This window comes from Stegostoma tigrinum, chromosome 16 (genome assembly GCF_030684315.1).
Source record: "Stegostoma tigrinum isolate sSteTig4 chromosome 16, sSteTig4.hap1, whole genome shotgun sequence".
In the NCBI taxonomy this organism is placed as follows: domain Eukaryota; kingdom Metazoa; phylum Chordata; class Chondrichthyes; order Orectolobiformes; family Stegostomatidae; genus Stegostoma; species Stegostoma tigrinum.
This window is the reverse complement of record NC_081369.1, coordinates 35,388,107-35,408,980: the sequence shown is the minus strand read 5'-3', so window position 1 is coordinate 35,408,980 and position 20,874 is coordinate 35,388,107. Positions and strand designations below refer to the sequence as shown.

General features: G+C 41.3%; 1 protein-coding gene across 1 annotated transcript in view; it reads right to left on the bottom strand.

Annotated features, from left to right (window-relative positions):
* Positions 1–20,874, bottom strand: part of tdrd12 (tudor domain containing 12) — a 116,274-nt gene that overhangs the window by 92,497 nt on the left and 2,903 nt on the right. Inside the window, exons 2-9 of the mRNA XM_059651532.1 lie at positions 16,735–16,899; positions 13,860–13,996; positions 11,731–11,850; positions 10,603–10,658; positions 9,978–10,063; positions 7,965–8,172; positions 6,928–7,108; positions 5,099–5,186 (exon numbers count right to left, since the gene is read on the bottom strand). Of these exons, the coding sequence (XP_059507515.1) occupies positions 5,099–5,186; positions 6,928–7,108; positions 7,965–8,172; positions 9,978–10,063; positions 10,603–10,658; positions 11,731–11,850; positions 13,860–13,996; positions 16,735–16,899 (1,041 nt within the window). The remainder of the gene's footprint in view (positions 1–5,098; positions 5,187–6,927; positions 7,109–7,964; positions 8,173–9,977; positions 10,064–10,602; positions 10,659–11,730; positions 11,851–13,859; positions 13,997–16,734; positions 16,900–20,874) is intronic.

Genomic DNA, 20,874 nt, shown 5'->3' with positions numbered 1-20,874 from the left:
ACCTTTTCCAATGCTTCCACATCCTTCCTGTAATGGGGCGACCAGAACTGCACGCAATATTCCAAGTGAGGCCGCACTAGCATTTTGTACAGTTGCAGCATAACATCACGGCTCCGGAATGCAATCCCTCCACTGATAAAAACAAACATACCGTAAGCCTTCTTAACAGCACTATCAACCTGGGTGGCACCTTTCAGGGATCTACGTACATGGACACCAAGATCCCTCTGCACATCCACAATACCAAGAATCTTTCCATTGACCCAGTATTCTGCCTTCCTATTATTCCTCCCAAAGTGAATCACCTCACATTTATCACCATTGAACTCCATTTGCCACCTTTCAGCCCAATTCTGCAGTTTATCCAAGTCTCCCTGCAACATTCTTCCACACTGTCCACCACTCCACCAACTTCAGTATCATCTGCAAACTTACTAACCCATCCACCTATGCCTGCGTCCAAGTCATTCATAAAAATGACAAACAGCAGTGGTCCCAAAGCAGATCCTTGTGGCACACCACAAGACTACTAAACCTGCATCCTTGGTATACTCTTCTAATGGTTGTTAGATCTTCCAGCAACTGTTAGGCAGGGCCAAAGATTCACTGTTTCCAGTATATCCTGGAAGTTCTCAGCAGGTCAAAGCATTCAACTCTGACGCTCATTCTTCCCACTGCATTGGGCTCTCAGCTTCATTTAATCTATTGAAATGAACTTTGATCATTATCTTTGAGGGTTTCATTTTTGGGACATTTTGTGCAGACCTGCAAAGCCTGTGATTGTTGCATGAACACTGGTGTCTGGCCACTATTCCACTTTCATTTGATGTTCTTGATCTCCAGTCATCATTCTAAAAAGCACAATGCATTAGACTTGATAACGCCAACCTGTTGTTTGTGTAGAGTTATCTGGTGCAAAGTAGTGCAAATCATTGGTCAACATCTCTCCAGTGGCCTCCAATTTATCAGCGTGCTTTACTTAATTTTAGCTACTACTTGCATATACAATTAGCTTCTTGCTGTTAAAGAACTGCTTTCCCATGCCAAACATGCTTTCTGTTCTTTCGTATGATGCCATCTGTAATACTCACTTCCTGTACACTGGCTTTGATCTTGCTGCTGGCTGTTGAGCAAACATTTCTTACGTTCTTCTTGGAAGATGGTGTTTTCATTCAGCCTTCAATGTCTCTGATTCTTGATTCTGTTTCTCTCTACAGATGCTACCAGGCCATTATAAGGCATGGAAAAATAGCTTTTGTTTGCTTATTGATGTACTTTGTTTTCCTCTGGCATTTAAATTGATTGTTTTTGACCTTGTAGGTGTATTAGGTTATGGAGAAGCATTTATGAGGCCCCTTAGCTATCACAAAACCTAACTGAGCAGTAATTTGTAGGCAGATTCCATGAGATTTGTCTCAGTGGCTACTGTACCAAATATTTCGTCTACCAACAATACTTCTCATTCCTGGCATTATCAAACTATTTTAATCTTTAATTTGCAGCACATTTGTTAGATGGTGGGAAAAGTGCCCACACTACCATATATAGCTGTTGGGCTTCCTTTATCTGAAAGAACACTGCCTATATTAAATCAGTCTGCCCACTGACTGCCTCAACTGTCAAGCTATCAGGAGGACAGCGCCTCACTGAATTAAATGGCAGCTTGATCAAAAAACGTGATTTCTCCAAGGCAGAACATTGATCGAGATAGGCAAAAAGGTGCTTTGGCAGTGCAGGCCATAATATCAAATAAGCATGAATTAAGTGAGAGAATGGGAACACATGCCAATAGAGCGGGACGGTGGCTCAGTAGTTAGCACTGCAGCCTCACAGCACCGGGACCCGGGTTCAGTTCCAGCCTCAGTTGCCTGTCTGTGTGGAGTTTGCACATTCTCCCTGTGACTGCATGGGTTTCCTCCGGGTGCTCCGGTTTCCTCCCACAGTCCAAAAGATGTGCAGGCTAGGTGGATCGGCCATGCTAAATTGCCTGTAGTGTTCAGGGGTGAGTGGTTATAGGGTGATGGGAATGGGTCTGGGTGGGGTGCTTCAAAAGGGCGGTGTGGACTTGTTAGGCCGAAGGGCCTGTTTCCACACTGTGGGGAATCTAATCTAATCTAATGTTTTAAACAAATGCTTAGTGGCCTAAAATAAATGGCAAGAACTACACTATTTCACAGGTAACATCCTAAAATGACAAGAGGGGCAGGGGAGAAAGGTCACAAGTGAAATAATGAAATGACACTTGAAATAATAACTATTTTTCAGTATACAGTTGTGGATCATAAACTTTCCAAAATTAAAAATCATTCTTCTTGAACAATAAAAATAATTGATAATGAAAACGGTACATGAAACAAACCACTGTACTGACCAATCACCTCAATAAATTGTTTGAATAAGCTTGTGAATAATTTATCAAAAATTACCTGTTGTAAATTAAATTCAACTTCACTTTTTGTGTTCAATGGATCTGGATTTAGAAACTGTAGGAGTCTGGAAAGTTGTTGTACAAATGATTATAATGGATATACTTAACTTAGTAATGATCCGTATTTTATACATTTTACACACACATATAAACAAATGTGTGTATATATAAAACATAAAATTTTACGCCAACCTCCCATTCATCTTTAGACAGCAAAAATGCAAGAAATGCATTTAATCTTCAGCACAGCTATCTATTTGCATGAATATTTCTCAGCAGTATTTGTAAACCTCTTACATTGTAACTCCTCCAGTCTGGAATGCTTGGGACCAAGCCATTTGTAGATTTTGGAATGTTCTGGATTATAGAATGATATTAGATTGCCTAACCACAAGCATGAGAACCAGGGAACAACACAGATGGAAAGTTAACTGAAGCATAAAAATGTTAAAGCACTGTAAAGGAGTAATTAAAATTGTTTTACTTATCAAATACTATAATTGTCCACAGTTCTGTACCAAAATGATGTAATGAGAATGCTTCAGATGCTCAGACAATTGATGTTTGTGCACAATAGATTTCCAGATCAAAGAGGTTAATATTTGTAACAAATGTTTTCTAATCAAGATTAAAAGATGCAGAAAATCAACTGTAGAACCAATGTATGCATCTATCCCAAATCCCAGTCTAGTTTCAGAACTGGAAAATCTACAATTAACGTTATCTAATCAGTTTTGCAGCTACAAAAAAAAAGCCACGAACAAAGATCACTAAATCGCTTCAATCTCAAGATGGCATTTGAAAACATGAACAGATGCACTGTATTCAAGTGACTGGAGAAAAATGGCTACCCACCAAAGCTGCTCAACATGATCTTCACTTTCCACAATGAGAGGAGGAGTAGGGTTGGCAGTAATGGAATAACATTGGAACCCTTTGGAATCGGCAGTGGAATTAAATAACATTATGTTCTGGCATGGACATGACATTTTTATCACCTGGGTACTTCAGGTCATCTCCAGAGATTAGACATCAGAACTAATGGGAAGCTGTCAAAAACTTACATGTCTGAGATTCAAAACTGAAATGTGCCAAATCCATAAGACCATATTTTCACTGCACTGATGCTGTCACATTCCTTACCAAAGAACACCTTCAGCAGCAAATGAAGGAAATTCCTCATGTCTGTAATGAGTTTGGTTTGACTCTATTGTTATCTAGAAAGCCAGATGAGCCAGGACGTTGCCATACCTCCAGCTATCAGCACCGAGGATGTGGCCCTGTAACATCAAAAGACTAAATCCACTAAACCTGTGTCCTCAGCACATTCCAACAGTTGAGAGTTCTGAATAAAGATCAATAATCTGAAATATTAACTGTTTTCTCCACCCAAAATGCCTGACCTGAATTTTTCCAGCACTTTTGTTCCCAGGTCTACTGTCGTGAGACATGCCAACATATGACAGACAAGAGAACAGACTGGATATCATAGACTTCCAAACATCAATAACTGTTTATGGATCAAATAAATCAATTAAAGATAAACTTACACTTAGAAAGCAGCAGCAATAACTGTCTGGAATAAACTATAAAGGGATGAAGACTGTCACAGAGATTCAAAGCAATTAGTCACAAATGAGAAATTAAGAAGTTGAAATTATGTAAACAAATTTCAGGAGGTTAGCAAACAGTGCACCTTCTCAGCCCTCTGTCTGTGACTGCAGCAAAGTTGGAATGAGATTGGCCACACCAAACAGTGGTTTGAGCCACACAGGCAATGCTTAGCTTAAAATAGGTCAGGTCACAAGACTATCGTACGAGATGAAGGCAGCTGCACTCTCGATATTTTACAATTTCTATTATATTCTATGGAGCAAAGCTTGCATGTGAAAAAAGGCATTTTGCCCTTTCTTTCTCAAAATGTATTGTTTGTTTTCCAAGAACATGAATTCCCTGTTAAGTTTGTGTCTCACATATGTTGGAACCTGCCTTACCATATCCACATGATTTTTATTCATATGTTCTGTCAGGCTACTAAACACAGCACAGTGGAATTGATTCTCTCAATCAACACGATATGCTATACAGTTTACAGAAGCAAAAAACCCAGCCGATTTTCTTCATCCTAAACTCAGTGCACTGAAACCAATTAAAGCAACTTTTATGTATTTTCAGTCTGTTCACAGTAGTACAAGGATCAGATTAAAAATTGTTCATGACTCAGTTGTTCCATGGAAAAACTTCCTTGGTAGTTCTAGAAGCTGATAACAAATTTCAAATTAAGGAAAACTTTACTCTCATAGAATAGAATTCTATTCCATCAACAAACACATTGATTTGGAGACCATCTACCATCCTCTGAGAAAAAGAACAGGAAATGACATGACCAACCCAAGGAACCCTAAACAGATAAATAGAAAATGGGACATAACACCAGCGCTTCATTGGAGGCTCACTGATGATGTTACCCAGAATGGTGACGAAACATCTGAAAACTGACCTTCCAGCTCAGCGAGCAAACTCACATCCAGAATTCTATTCCATTTATAGTACAAATAAGTATAACATTCTACAAAGTAATATAATTGGGATTCTACCACGTACTAATCCTGGAAAATGGCATTTTAGTGGGCAAATATTTATTTAATTGTTAATAAATAGAATAAATACATAACTTCTAGCAGCTGGTATTTCATCACATTCTTCCATCACTGTGAAGGATTCCCTGTCCATCCCCATTTCATCATGAAGGTAAAACCTAAGTTTCAAAAAAAGTATATCATTTTAATTCTCATCAGAGGAGCGGTAAACAAGACATGGCAGCAGACTCACCTAAATTCATATCCTGACAAGTAGAAATGGAGATAAACGGATGTTGAGGATGACATTAAATAGCATCAAGATGACAAGGAGAATGGTACATTAGGCAGGTGAGCATTGGATTGAAAATATGATGAAATTTTTTGGGGAACCTTCCAAACTAAGTCTACATTAAAAGACAGAACTTTAAATGAAGGAGAGACAGATAATTTGGAATATGCTTAACGGGAAACAGATTACAGAACAAAGCTGTAATGGTCAGTCTACATGAGTCAACAGTTAAGTGGTGTTAGAGATAATGGGAACTGCAGATGCTGGAGATTCCAAGATGATAAAATGTGAGGCTGGATGAACACAGCAGGCCAAGCAGCATCTCAGGAGCACAAAAGCTGACGTTTCGGGCCTAGACCCTTCATCAGAGAGCCTCTGATGAAGGGTCTAGGCCCGAAACGTCAGCTTTTGTGCTCCTGAGATGCTGCTTGGCCTGCTGTGTTCATCCAGCCTCACATTTTATCATCAGTTAAGTGGTGTTGTTTGGCGCTATGCAAGGTACGTTTATCAGGTCCGTAGCAGGGGTGTTTTGGGTACAACACAAAAGCTGTTTTTTTTCCCTTTTCAATTTGTGAAGGAGTGTTGTGGAACTAATAGAAACATACTTTTACTATGTGTTTAAAAATCTTTTAGAATCATAGAATCTCTACAGTATGGAAACAGGCCCTTCAGCCCAACAAGTCCACACTGAACCTCAGGCCATCCCACCAAGACCAATTCTACTGTAACCAACCTAATCTACACATCCCTGAACACTATGGGCAATTTAGCATGGACAATTTACCTAACTTGCACATCTCTGGACTGTGGGAGGCAACCGCAAGACCCAGAGGAAACCCATGCAAAGACAGGAACAATGTACAAACTCTACTTAGACAGTCGCCCAAGGTTGGAATCAAACCCAGACTGCTGGTGCTGTGAGGCAGCAGTGCTAACCACTGAGCCACTGTGCCACCCCAAATGAATTTATGTGCTAAGTGTATAGTTTGGTTTATTCTTTTTATCTTCACTGCTCATCTTAATAAGCTTCTATTTTATTGTTAAAGCATAATCTACAGCATTGTGTGTTTATGTTTCAGGCAAGGACCACTTTGTATCTCATTTTGTTGTGGCATTGACAATCTATCAAGCCAGGTTTCAGTCCGGGACCCAAGTTGGCTGGTAAGAACATGAGTCATGATTAACATATAGTAAGACACAACCTGAACAGATAGTGTGTAAATGATTTTCATATATCTAAATTTCAGTTGCAAAAGTTTCACTCATGCATATAATCAAAAGGGATCGAGCGAAGCGACATATAGCAGAGTTAGGTGCCATTAACTTTTCTGGTAGCTGAAAACATACCATTTAACTCATTCTGAACAGATATGCAATAGCAATAATTTTTTAAAAAAGCATGCAAATCAACTTCCACTACTTCATACTGATGCTAATTTATTAACATTTTGTACTATTTTCAAATGTGAAGTACAACTACATAATAAAGCTCAGAAATAGATATTATTCCTGTCCTCCTCATGTTTTAACAGAACTGGATGAACAAAGCACATTTCCAATGACCTCATAGCTGTTAAATAATTATCCTTCATAGCAAGAAAGCTGAGTTGAATGAAACATATGCATACCTTGCTCTCTTGCAATCTAATTCTTTTTCCAAAGAACAAAGAGAAAAGGTTGCCAGTGACTCTGTTGATTTTCTGTTGGACGACAATACAGCTGTCTCACTGTACTGTCTGTTCATACTTTTACTGGATACGCTTTCTTGGGATTGTAGACTTTGAGCAACTGGCTCTTGGTCAGCAGGACCTATGGAGACAGGTCAGAAGTTCGAATAAAGCAAAGTAACAATGAGTAAACAGAATACAGAACCCCAAAACTAAAAATAAAGACTTACAATTACTTAGTCATGAGATTATAACCACTTTATTAGCAAGAAATATCGACAGACACAGAGGGATCCAAAGGTTAATGTGCATACAATTTGAAAGTGAATAAGGCATTTTAGATTTTGGGCTTTTTTAAATAAGGATACTGGGGCAAAAAGGATTTAACTTGAATCTTTCTTGATCTAGCCAGACCTCTGCTTAGGCTACAATTATAGAGTATTGCATCCAATTCTGGTCACCACACTTTAGGAAGGATGTGTCCAGAAGCGCCTTACCTGAATGGTTCCACAGATGAAGGGGTTTTTAAGCCATAAGGTTACATTGGAGAGGCTAAAGTTGTTTTCCTTGGAGTAAAGGAAAATGAGGGGAGATATGATCAGAAGTATATTCAATTCTGACAGATTCAGGGAATATGGAGAAAGAATAGGAGATCTCATCAGCAGATGGTTTTCGAACAAGAAGTTGAGGTTTTGGGCAAGTGCTGCAGTGAGAGGTGGGGAACTTTTGTTTTTAAACTCACTGGTATGAATTGGAAGTGGTTCATGTTAACAGGTCAAATTTAAATATAAAAGTAATCAGTGAAGGAAATTTGATCAGAGGCGAGGGTGTGTAACCTAGTAATACATAGTCTTAAAACAGATGCAAGACTTTGAGAAAAACTGCATTTACAAATGCCTTATGCTAAATAAAAATGAAAATAATTTTAAACTTTTAGAATGAAGATGGAAGGTTTGTAAATCAACAATATAACAGACTAGTCAACAAACATATCATACCTTGCTTTAATACTGTAAGAGCAATTCCTTGCACTGTCTCAGACCAAAGAGCTAATGCTGCATGGTCTACATTCTTCTTAACTGGCACTTCCTTCTTCTGGTGTAGTGCTGAAGAGATTGCTGATGCAGAATTTGGATTTTTCACCATGTCTTTCGGTGAAACGTAAGATGCAAAGAATTTTGCTACCAAATCATCATTCAGACACACCTATAAAGAGAAATATTAACAGCTTATCCAAAAAGATTTAAGAATCCATTTAAACAATATTAAGCGCATCGATTCTTCCTGCCATAGTGCCTAACATCACATTTTTCAAATTATATTTCATCTGTCAGGGTTTTGCCCACTCGCTCACCTGTTTATATCCCTCTGCAGACTCTGCCACACACACTGCTTGCCTTCCCATCTATTTTTGTCATCCACAAACTTGGCAATAATACATTCACCTTCTTCATCAAAATCATTGATATATGTTGTAAATAATTGTGGCACTAGCACTGACCCCGTGACATTTCACTAGTTACAATCTGGCATCTTGAAAATGCCCCTAAATTCTAACTCTCTCATTAGTATTTTCCAATCAACACCAATTATCATGATGCATTTGTTACCCTCTAGTGGGAAGGGACAACCTCAGTCTTGACTTCTAACTCCATTTCCATGAATAATGCCATGTGGCAACATTGCCTCAACTATCTCTGCTCTCAAAAGTAAATCTAATATCATATTTTAAGTTATATCATTAAAATTTTTTAAAGAAATAAATTCAGGGAGTTGTGGTGAAGCCAGCACTCTTAAGGAATCTAGTTTACATGCTGTTGTGAAATTATGTACTTCTTAACATAAAAATATAAAAAAATTAAATTGAATTCCAGTGCTTAACTATCTGACTTTTATTTTGAGAAGATAAGCATCAATGCGTCTCTGATTGGTTAATTGCAAGCCTAATTTCAGGCTGATTTGTTTTCACAATATACCAGACAGACTCATCAACATTCACCCTTGTGTCACCTACCAAACTATGGGCAGTTTTAAGCTGCAGTCATAAATTCTAATTGAGGCAGCATCATTTAATTAGTTTAGGATCCTTACACTTGGCTTTTCAGGTCAATAGTCTAGGTTGTCCAGAAATAATAGCTTTTCCAATTCTGTGAAATGTTTCACCCAAATTATATGGATTTTCTAACTTTTCCTTTCCTAATCCCAATGAATTCCAAGAGTGAGAGTATTTATTTTAAGTCAATTTATATAAATTCTAGCATATGTAAAGCAAATCTAAAACATCCTATAGTCACTGATGAAATAAAACAGTTTACAAACACTATGTTGAATTAGCCTTGTCAGTTGAGATGTAACTCAACATTTAAACAGTCCGGATACTCACTCTGGATAGCTCACTCTGTCAGCATCAACAATTCAACATCTCAATAGGTGCCAATTACAAAAGGTACTGCTTAAAACATTTAAGAATGGCAACCTGTTTGAAGGGTAAAAGCAGAAAATCCCTTTGCCCGAGCTGTTCGCTTCTTAAAAATTCAGTTTCCCAGTTAAAAACTTCATAGTTCTTGGTGACCATTTCAGACTGAAACGATCCATCTTTCAAATATGCAACATCAAATGACATGTGCAGTATTCTCTTTGGACCATTCAAACTCCAACAAGCCCTTCTGAAGCCCCTGCTCCTTTTAAGAGAAGATAAATGAATTTTTTCTTGTCCCTATCCCATTGACTGCCACATGCAGAATCGCAATCATCATGTTTTCAAGAGCACAGTCTCCATTTTACAGAGTCTTCGGACTGGCATACCTGTTGAGTTTCTCACTTACAATGTACCCTGCACATAGTATGTAAATTATATTGATATCACCAGACAGGATTATAATCCCAAGAGCAATCTCACTGCATCAATTCAACAAAAGAAACCAAACAAAAATATTCTAATGATTAAAACAGAGAAAATAAACCGGTCTTTTTTTCAAAATGCAAAACCATTTGTATTAAAAACAAATTACCTTTTCATCATTCAGAGAGAGGTATAATTGAATTGCAAAGGTATCCCCAGTCACACCTTGTAATTTTGCTTCAGCAACTTCAGATTCTGTTATAGACAATAAATAAATTCCCACATGTAAGGCAATAATCATATTTTAAACTATTTACACTGTACATTGCATCACAGTTGTAAAACCAAAAGATTTAAACTACATTTACTACCACACTCAGGGTCTTTGGGCTTCTTAGTAAGATGCTGACTACCATAGATACAAAAGTTAAAAAAAAAATCTTGTTTTGTGGACTAAGCTATGGATATCTGGTAAAAAGGGCATTCCATATTAACTGTTTAAAACACAATACAAATACAAATCACCAGCTTGAACTCAGTTACAATACCAGTTCGATTCATTCAAGACACTTCACGCACAAAGTTTTGGAAATGAAAGTTGTGTGCTTGAGAGTACCATAGGCTGCTCTCCCGTCACCATAGTGGTGAATTTAATTAGAGAGTCACTACACCTCAGGTGAGGGGAAAGTTAAGACGACAGGGAGGTAATCTTGCCTGGCATGGGAACTGAACCCACATCGTTGCAGTTACTCTGCATTGAAAACCAGCTGTAACGAAAAAGGAGATAACCTTACCTAGGGACATTTTTTGGAAATACTGTATTGCGGCACTGTCCCATCTTACTGCTGGGCTGTAAAGTCACAAAAGAAATGCAATTTGCATATTTAGCAATAGAACTAGATTATAAATCAAAATACAGAGAGAGGAAAAAGTTATGAAGTCTTTTAAAGCCATTTCCAAAATTCAGTATAATTATATGGTATGTTTTTCAGAAATAATGTAAAACATTTGTGAAAACATTTTTCTGTAACAAGCGTACATCAGCATACAGATTCTTGAGAAGGTTCAGAACATTTTAGAGATTATTCTGGAGTATTGGAAGATACGTAATTTTAACAACTGCTGTCTCCCACAAATGTCAAATACATACCACAAGAACATTCAACAATCAAATTATGGCAGCATGTGTTTTAAAAACAGGAATTTAGTCCCACCTATGGTAGATCCATTAGAAACTTCTGGAAAAGGAAAACAATTCCTTTTATGGCCTGAATTCTGGCAAAAGCTATCAAAATCAGAACTCTACTTCACTTCCAAGGAGTGGAGGTGAGGTGCAACATTAATCTTTTGCTCGGAACTCGTTTTCCCACTGCTTCCTAAGTGACTAAAGCAAGTACTTTACTCCTAAATTGCACAATACCTTAACTTTTCAATTTCATTCTTTAAGGAAAGATGGATCTATATCCTGAAGAGAGGTGGCATAGGGAGGAAATTGTTTTGATCACAGACCGTCACTATTGCTACTATATTTGTAAGTACATGTGTCTGTAAGTCAGACGTTTGTAAATGGGGGAGCCCCCTTGTAAACACTTTTCTTCATGGATTCTGAGCAGTGGTCTCAAGGCCCCGAGCCAAGTTAACCATTAACAATATTACCCATCTTCCGGAACCTACAGACAACCAATGAAGAAAATCACGAGAGACAAGCTAAATAAAATAAAGCAATAATGTATACAGGTTAGGACCAGCTTCTAACACTGATGACTGGTGTTGACTTTTAAAAAAACCTTAAAAAATGCATTCATGAACTGGTTATTACAACTGATTTGCAACACCTGTGGTTTTTGAGTGTGGATTTTACTGCAATATCAAAAGGTGGTACCAAAATGTATATAAAGGTGTATAGGATAATTGACACATACCCAATTTTTGCTTTCTCTTCACAAACATCAACGTGCAAAGTCAATGGCTGTATGCCAAACAATGTAAACTTTTTAGCACGGTATGGCAGCTTCCAAAAGGCATCAACTGCTCTTCGTACACTGAAGAAAAGCATGCGTGTTGAACAGCATTTTTTCAAAAAGTTACACAAGTCACATTAAATCAAAACAAGTTATGGTTAGTATAAAGTTTACACTGGTAAAGTGGCAATGCACCAAAGAACTATATATACAGTCATAAACTATCTAGTTGTACAAAATTAGTGACCATCTTAAACACTACTTCCACTGTGTCTAAACATTGGTGCATGCAAATTTGAAAAATATTGCAAGAAATTTATTTGCAGTCAACATAGCAACAGTTCTGGCAGCCATAAGAAATCATAGACCACTTTCATTTACTAAAAATGGTTATAGAGACAGAACAAAATTGCCAGTTAATCCCATTCAATTTCAGTGGTTATACCTTATACAGTTAGGGCAAAATATTTAACAGCAAAATCACAAGACTAATGCTTTAAAAAAAAGTTTTGTTCAAAGCCTAAAAATTGCTCCATATATAAAAGACCACATACTTGTCAGAGACTCACAGCATGGAAACAGACACTTGGGATGATGTTGAGCGCGCTAAGGCTTTTCTCTTTAAAACAACAAAGGATGAGAGGTGGCTTGACAGAGGTGTACAAAACGATCAGAGGTATAGATAGAGTAGACAGCCAGAGACTATTTCCTAGAGTGGAGGCAGCTATTATGAGGGGACAGTTTTAAACTCAAAGGAGGTAGATATAGGGGAGACATCAGAGGTAGGTTCTTTATTCAGAGAGTGGTCAGGGTGTGGAATGCATTGCTGGACAGGGTAGTGGAGACGGCCTCATTAGGGGCATTTAAGCGGCTATTAGATAGGTATGTGGATGATAGTATATAAGTAGGGTTGGAGGTTAGATAGACCTTAGGTTTGGGGTAGAAGTTTGGCACAACATCATGGGCCGAAGGGCCTGTACTGTGATGTACTGTTCTATGTTCTATAAGCCAGTACATGCCAAACAATATCCTAAATTGAGTTTCATCTCTCTTGGATGAAAAGATCAGTGCTGACGGTTCAGCAGATTTCATTGTTACAGAAGTTCTGTCTACATCAGTGTGTCAATCTAAGTTGCCTCTTTGATAATTCTTATACTTACAGAACCATAAATGATTTGGTAATGGCGGACTTTGGGTACTTCAATTTAGTGACATCTTCAGAGCATTAGAAACAAGTTAGGTAAAAATGTAGAAATATTCCATATTAGAATTGTTAAGGCATCTGAAAATATGCAAGGATGAAATGGAAGGCACAAGTTTTCAGAAAATATATTCAAGTGATCCCGAATTGTTCAATGTGAACAGCTGTGGCCTTTTAAGCTTTGTGACTATTTTTTATGCATACACTCACTTCCACTTGATCTAATCAACTGCTGTTATTTCCATTTTTAGCATTTCACAGTTCCTTCTCCCCCTTTCTTTTCATTCTTCTGTATACAAGTTTCTGAATTCGATGACAATTCATCATACATTTTCATCCTTGTCTCCTATCAAGCCATCATAATCAAGTTTTAATCTGTGTATCTCTCAGCATTTTCCATTATGTCCACAACAGCACCCAAAGCTGCCAGGAATATTAGTATCAACTCTCCTATCCCCAAGGATGGCGAGCAACATAGTTGTCAAAAGTGAAGATTAATCTCTGCCCTGAAATATCCAATCCAGCCTGCTCTCTGTTCTATCACACTCACCAACCCATTATTACCAACACATATTTCTCTCCAGAATATTCTCCTCTATCTGGATCCTTGTCAGCTTTAATCTCATCTTTCCTGACAGTATCAGCATCTTGACATTAACAGTAACACATCTTAATGACATTGGACTCTTTCCTCCTTGAACAAGTCACCCTGGCAGATCAGGGACTGTTTGATCTAATCCCTAGCAATATTTAAAATATTAGCTTGATAAATACCAATTATTTAATTTTTAAAAATTGTGAATGTTTTATTAACAGCCCATTGTTATAACAAAATATCTTATTCATCAAATTCAACAATATAAATAAATTGTGGATGATTAATACTTACTCCTTTGCTTTCACCAGTATGTGTTTTGCATAGTCAACTAGGAAACACTCTGCAAGATAACTATTTCCACTTGATACAAGAGATTCTAGTATTGCCCTGCACCAGCATCGTAGCTCATGACAGTAAATAGCACAAATCTGCAAAAAGAGACAAAGTCATTGGGCAATCAGAAGAGATACAAGCCCCATCATTGTGCATGGATTACTCACATTACTATACATTTGGCTGCAGTTCTATTATGATGAATTTTAAACACAGGTAAGAGTTCAAGACACTTTTCAGCATTTACTCACCAAAACAGATGAAATGTAGCTCAGCTCATTAGGAGATAATGGGAACTGCAGATGCTGGAGAATCCAAGATAATAAAATGTGAGGCTGGATGAACACAGCAGGCCAAGCAGCATTTCAGGAGCACAAAAGCTGACGTTTCGGGCCTAGACCCTTCATCAGAGAGGGGGATGGGGTGAGGGTTCTGGAATAAATAGGGAGTGAGGGGGAGGCGGACCGAAGATGGAGAGAAAAGAAGATAGGTGGAGAGAGTATAGGTGGGGAGATAGGGAGGGGATAGGTCAGTCCAGGGAAGACGGACAGGTCAAGGAGGTGGGATGAGGTTAGTAGGTAGATGGGGGTGCGGCTTGGGGTGGGAGGAAGGGATGGGTGAGAGGAAGAACCGGTTAGGGAGGCAGAGACAGGTTGGACTGGTTTTGGGATGCAGTGGGTTGGGGGGGGGGGGGGGGGGGGGGGGAGAGCTGGGCTGGTTGTGTGGTGCAGTGGGGGGAGGGGACGAACTGGGCTGGTTTAGGGATGCAGTTGGGGAAGGGGAGATTTTGAAACTGGTGAAGTCCACATTGATACCATTAGGCTGCAGGGTTCCCAGGTGGAATATGAGTTGCTGTTCCTGCAACCTTCGGGTGGCATCACTGTGGCACTGCAGGAGGCCCATGGTGGACATGTCATCTAAAGGATGGGAGGGGGAGTGGAAATGGTTTGCGACTGGGAGGTGCAGTTGCTTGTTGCCAACTGAGCGGAGGTGTTCTGCAAAACGGTCTCCAAGCCTCCGCTTGGTTTCCCCAATGTAGAGGAAGCCACACCGGGTACAGTGGATGCAGTATACCACATTGGCAGATGTGCAGGTGAACCTTAAATTCCATCCCCTATTCCCAATTCCTCCGCCTCCGCCGCATCTGCTCCCACGATAAGACATCCCAGATGTCCAAGTTCTTCAAGGACCGCAACTTTCCCCCCACAGTGATCGAGAACGCCCTTGACCGCGTCTCCCGCATTTCCCACAACACATCCCTCACACCCCGCCCCCGCCACAACCGCCCAAAGAGGATCCCCCTCGTTCTCACACACCACCCTACCAACCTCCGGATACAACGCATCATCCTCCGACACTTCCGCCATCTACAATCCGACCCCACCACCCAAGACATTTTTCCATCCCCACCCGTCTGCTTTCTGGACAGACCACACTCTCCGTGACTCCCTTGTTCGATCCACACTGCCCTCCAACCCCACCACACCCGGCACTTTCCCCTGCAACCGCAGGAAATGCTACACTTGTCCCCACACCTCCACCCTCACCCCTATCCCAGGCCCCAAGATGACATTCCACATTAAGCAGAGGTTCACCTGCACATCTGCCAATGTGGTATACTGCATCCACTGTACCCGGTGTGGCTTCCTCTACATTGGGGAAACCAAGTGGAGGCTTGGAGACCGCTTTGCAGAACACCTCCGCTCAGTTCGCAACAAACAACTGCACCTCCCAGTCGCAAACCATTTCCACTCCCCCTCCCATTCTCTAGATGACATGTCCGTCATGGGCCTCCTGCAGTGCCACAATGATGCCACCCGAAGGTTGCAGGAACAGCAACTCATATTCCGCCTGGGAACCCTGCAGCCTAATGGTATCAATGTGGACTTCACCAGTTTCAAAATCTCCCCTTCCCCTACTGCATCCCTAAACCAGCCCAGTTCGTCCCCTCCCCCCACTGCACCACACAACCAGCCCAGCTCTTCCCCCCCACCCACTGCATCCCAAAACCAATCCAACCTGTCTCTGCCTCCCTAACCTGTTCTTCCTCTCACCCATCCCTTCCTCCCACCCCAAGCCACACCCCCATCTACCTACTAACCTCATCCCACCTCCTTGACCTGTCCGTCTTCCCTGGACTGACCTATCCCCTCCCTACCTCCCCACCTATCTTCTTTTCTCTCCATCTTCGGTCCGCCTCCCCCTCTCTCCCTATTTATTCCAGAACCCTCACCCCATCCCCCTCTCTGATGAAGGGTCTAGGCCCGAAACGTCAGCTTTTGTGCTCCTGAGATGCTGCTTGGCCTGCTGTGTTCATCCAGCCTCACATTTTATTATCTCAGCTCATTAGGAAGTTCTTTTCAAAATGCTCTATTATACAATCAGTTAGAATGCATGTAACTATAAAAAGATTCATTTGAAAAGTAAAGAAACAACTTGGATTCACATTGTATTTTGTCACATTCTCTGACTTTCGTAAGAATTTTTTCTTCGAAGTCAGTCACTGTTAAATGGGCACATAGCAGTCAGGTTATATCGCTCCACAAACAGTAAAGATATGAATAACTGGATAAATCAGTTTTAATGATATTAAAGATTTTGACTAGGGCTCTGTACTTTAAATAATGCCATGAAATCTACAACATCAAGTTGAGCAGGGAAAGCCTCATCTTCACACCTTATCTGAAAACCTGAAATATAGCTCTCTTATCAGAAGTGCACTTCAGTATTTCAGGAGTGTCAGCATAGATTATCCAACAGATGGTGTGAAAATCAAGTCATTGATTTCTGCATGCTAGAAATTTTCACAGGCAGAATACAAAAACCAGTCTACCTGCCCTTGTTCTAGAACAGGAAGTTTAATTTCCTCTAAATCTTCATGGTTCCTGTTGTAGAGTTGATTCATCTTCTCCTCCAATCTTTGATATTGATTTGCATTTTCAACCAGATCACTGAAGCCATTTGTTATTCTCCCCCAGAAACAGCTAGGGTCTTCCACCTAGGCACACACAAGTAATAAAATATCATTCAGGCTACACAAGTACCAGACAGTGAAATTCCTCTTGATGCTTAACTGCACTACCATCACAAAATCCTCTGGGGATTGCCACTACTGGAAAAAGAACTTCTATAGTCATATAAAAACATCTCTTGACCTGCTCTGGTAAGCAATCAAGGAATTGTGTTAAGTATCTGCATATAATTTTAAGTCAGAAGTCAGGAGTGTGATGGAAAACTCTTCATTTGCTTAGATTGCATACATTTGCAACACCAGAAAAAGCTCAACAACATCCATACTTGAATGCCGGATGGAGATAAGGGAGATGGTGTAGGGGCAGGTGCAGCACTACTTGTGGTTACAGGAAAAGGTGCCGGGTGTGGTGGAGTTAGTGGAGCGAACGAGGGAGTAAGAGTGAGCAGTCCCTACAAAAAGCAGATAGAGGTGGGGAGGGAAATACCTCTTTGGTTGTGGGGTTGGATTGCAAGTGGAGGAAGTGGCAGAGAATGATACGCTGGATGTGGAGGTTGTTGGGGTACTTATGTGAGGATCAGGGTGATTCTGTCTTTATTTTTGTTGGGTGAGGGGGTTTGAGGACAGAAGCATAGGAAACGCAAAAGATGTGGTTGAGGGTATTTTGATCACCGGAAGCATCCAGGAGTGGAATGCTCCACCTTGAGAGCAGATGTAGCAGAGGCAGAGGACTCCGGAGTGAGGGATCGCATTCTTGCAGGAAGGTGGGTGACAGGAGGTGTAGTCCAGGTAGTTATGGGAATCGGTAGGCTTGAAATAGATGTTGATGTTGAGGCAGTTACCAGAGATGGAGACAGTCCAGATGAATTTGAGGTTGGGGTGAAAGGAGTTACTAAAGTTGAAGAATTGTGCAAGCTCCTTGTGGAAGTATGAGGTAGTGCTGACACAGTCATCAATGTAGCAGAGAAAGAGATGAGGGATGGTGCCAGTGTAACAGCAGAAAGGGACTGTCCCACATACCATATGAGAAGGCAGGCATAGCTCAAACACATGCCAGTGCCCATGGCCACCCACTTGATTTGTAGGAAGTGGGAGGAATTAAAGGAGAAGGTGATCAGGGTAAGGATAAGCTCTGTTAAGCAGATGAGGGGTTGGTGGAGGGGGACTGGTTGAGCCTACGGGAGAGGAAAAAGCAGAGGGCTTGTAGGCTATCCACGTGGGGGATACAAGTGTACAGGGACTGGATATCCATAGTGAAGATAGTGTTGAGGGCTAGGGAATTTGAAATCTCGGCGGAGGTGGGCAGTGTGGGGTGGTGTCTTGGACATAGGTGACAAGTTCCTGGACTGAAGGGGAAAAAACAGAGTCAAGGCAAGCGTAGATAAGTTCAGTCAGGCAAGAGCAGGCAGAGACAGTGGGTGGGCCGGGGCAGTCAGGTTTGTGGATTTTGGGAAGTAGATAGAAACTTACGGTGCGGGTTTGGGGAACAATAAGGTTGCAGGCTGTTGGAGGGAGGTCACCTGAGGTGATGACGTTATGAATGGTCTCAGAGACAATGGTTTGGTGGTCAGGATTGGGGTAATAACTGGGGTGGTAGGAGGAGGTGTCAGAGAGTTGGTGCCTGGCCTCTATGATGTAGAGGTCAGTGCACCATACAATGACTGCAGCCCCCCCCCACCCCACCAAATATTTACAGTGTGATGGCAAAGTGAAGGTGAACTTCCACTGCTGATGCTGTCACTTCTGCTGCCATGCTCTCAGGAGCAGAAGCGGCAGTCTCCACGCCCACTCCCAGCTCCAGCTCTACGTCTAATCCCAGCCCAAAGCCCTGCCGGGTCTTCACCATCCCCCCAGACCACCCCCTCATTGAGGACAAATGGTCAGTCCTCAGCAAAAGCCTCACTTTCATTTCCCTGTGTCCACACATCAATGAATTCCACTCACATCTGGAGGTCAAACTCTTCTTATGCCACCTCCACATCTATTTCTTTGACCAGGAATCTAGCCCACCCTCTGCTGACTCCTTCTCCTGCCTCCAACAAACCGCATCCACCTGGACACTGCTCCCTTGGCCTATTCATTTCCAAATGCCCGTTGTGACATTGATTGCCTTAATCTCTCTACCCCACATTCACTCTGACTCTTCCCCCAAAGAACATGCAAGCCTCCACTTCAACCCTAACCTCACCAAACTCTCAAACTCGTGGGGGTGGGTCCAGTAGTGGTAGGGCAGACTGACCTCTACCACCTGTCTCTATCTCTTTCCCAAAATCCACAAACCTGGCTGCTCCGGTTGACCCACCTGCTCCGGCCCCACTGAACTTATCTCCACTTACCTTGGCTCTCTTTTCTCACCCCCAGTCCAGTAACTCTCCACTTATGTCTGGGACACTATCCATGCCCTCCACTCCTCCAAGACTTCCAACTTCCTGGCCCCCAACACTTCATCCTCACTATAAACATCCCCGTACACTTGTATCCCCCAAGCAAATGGCCTAAAAGCCATCCACCTCTTCCTCTCCTGTAGGCCCAACCAGGCTCCCTCCACCAAAACCCACATCCACTTGACAGAACTCATCTTTACCCTGAACAACTTCTCCTTCAACTCCTCCCACTTCCTAAGGGGATGGCCACGGGAACCCGCATGGGCCAAAGCGGGTAGGCTATGTGGAACAGTCCCTCTTCTGCTGCTACACTGGTACCATCTCCTTCTTCCTTCACTACATTGATGACTGCATCAGTGCTGCCTTGTGCTCCCTCAAGGAGTTTGAACAGTTCATCAACTTTACTAACACCTTTCACCCCAACCTCAAATTTACCTGGACCATCTCCAATACATCCCTCTCCTTCTCAGACCGCTCTATCTCTATCTCTGGTAACTGCCGCAACACGGACATCTATTTTAAGACTACTGACTCCAACAGCTACCTGGACTACACCTCATCTCACCACCCTCCTGCAAGATTGTGATCCCTTACTCCTAATTCCTCCACCTCATCTGCTCCAAAGATGAACCATTCCACTCCCGGACATCCCAGATGTCCTCCTATTTCAAGGTCCGCAACACCAACTCCCCACTCTCCAGTGATCAAAAATGCCCTCAACCGCATCTCTTGCATTTCCTGCACTTCTGTCCTCAAAACCTGGCCTGCTGTGTTCCTCCAGCTCCACTGTGTTGCCTCCATCGTCAACCTTTGACTCCTATTTGTAAGCCAATTTTGGATTCAGTTTACAAACTTGCCTTGGATCCCATGGGCTTTTTATGTTTTGGACCATCTTCCAGGTGGGACCTTGTCAAAGGCCTTACTGAAGTCTGTTTAAACCATATCAACTGCACTACCCTCAAAATACTTAGTCATATTTCCAAAAACACAATTCAATTAGACAGACAGGATCTCCCTCTAACAAATCCATACTGACAATCCTAGCCTTTCCAAGTGTTGATTAATTGTCCTTGAGAGAATTTTTTCAATAATTTCCCTATCATTAATGTCAGATAAACTTGTCTGTAATTACTGGCCTTTCTTTGCTGCCCTTCTTGATCAAAGAAACCATAATACATATCCTCCAGTCAACTGGCACCTCATGTGTGGCCAGCAAAGGATTAAATATATCCGTCAGGGCCCCAGTAATCTTAACCCTTGCGCGTGCGCGCACACACACACACACACACACAAACACCCTAGGGATTTATGCACCTGCATACCTGCTAAAACACCCAAAACCTTTTCCTTATTAATCTTAACACGCCCTAGAACCTCACCATCCCAAGTGAAATTGCTAGCTACTATGTTTCCCGCCTCTGGCAATACATATGAGAAATATTCATTCCAGACCTCACCTAAGACCACTGGCTCCACACATAGATTGCCTCTTTGGTCTCTACAAGGTCCTACTCTTTCCCTGGTAATCCTTTACTCTTAATATATTTATAAAAAGCCAGGAGGTTTTCTATGATCCCATTTGTCAAAAATATTTCATGACTCCTCTTTTCCCTCCTAA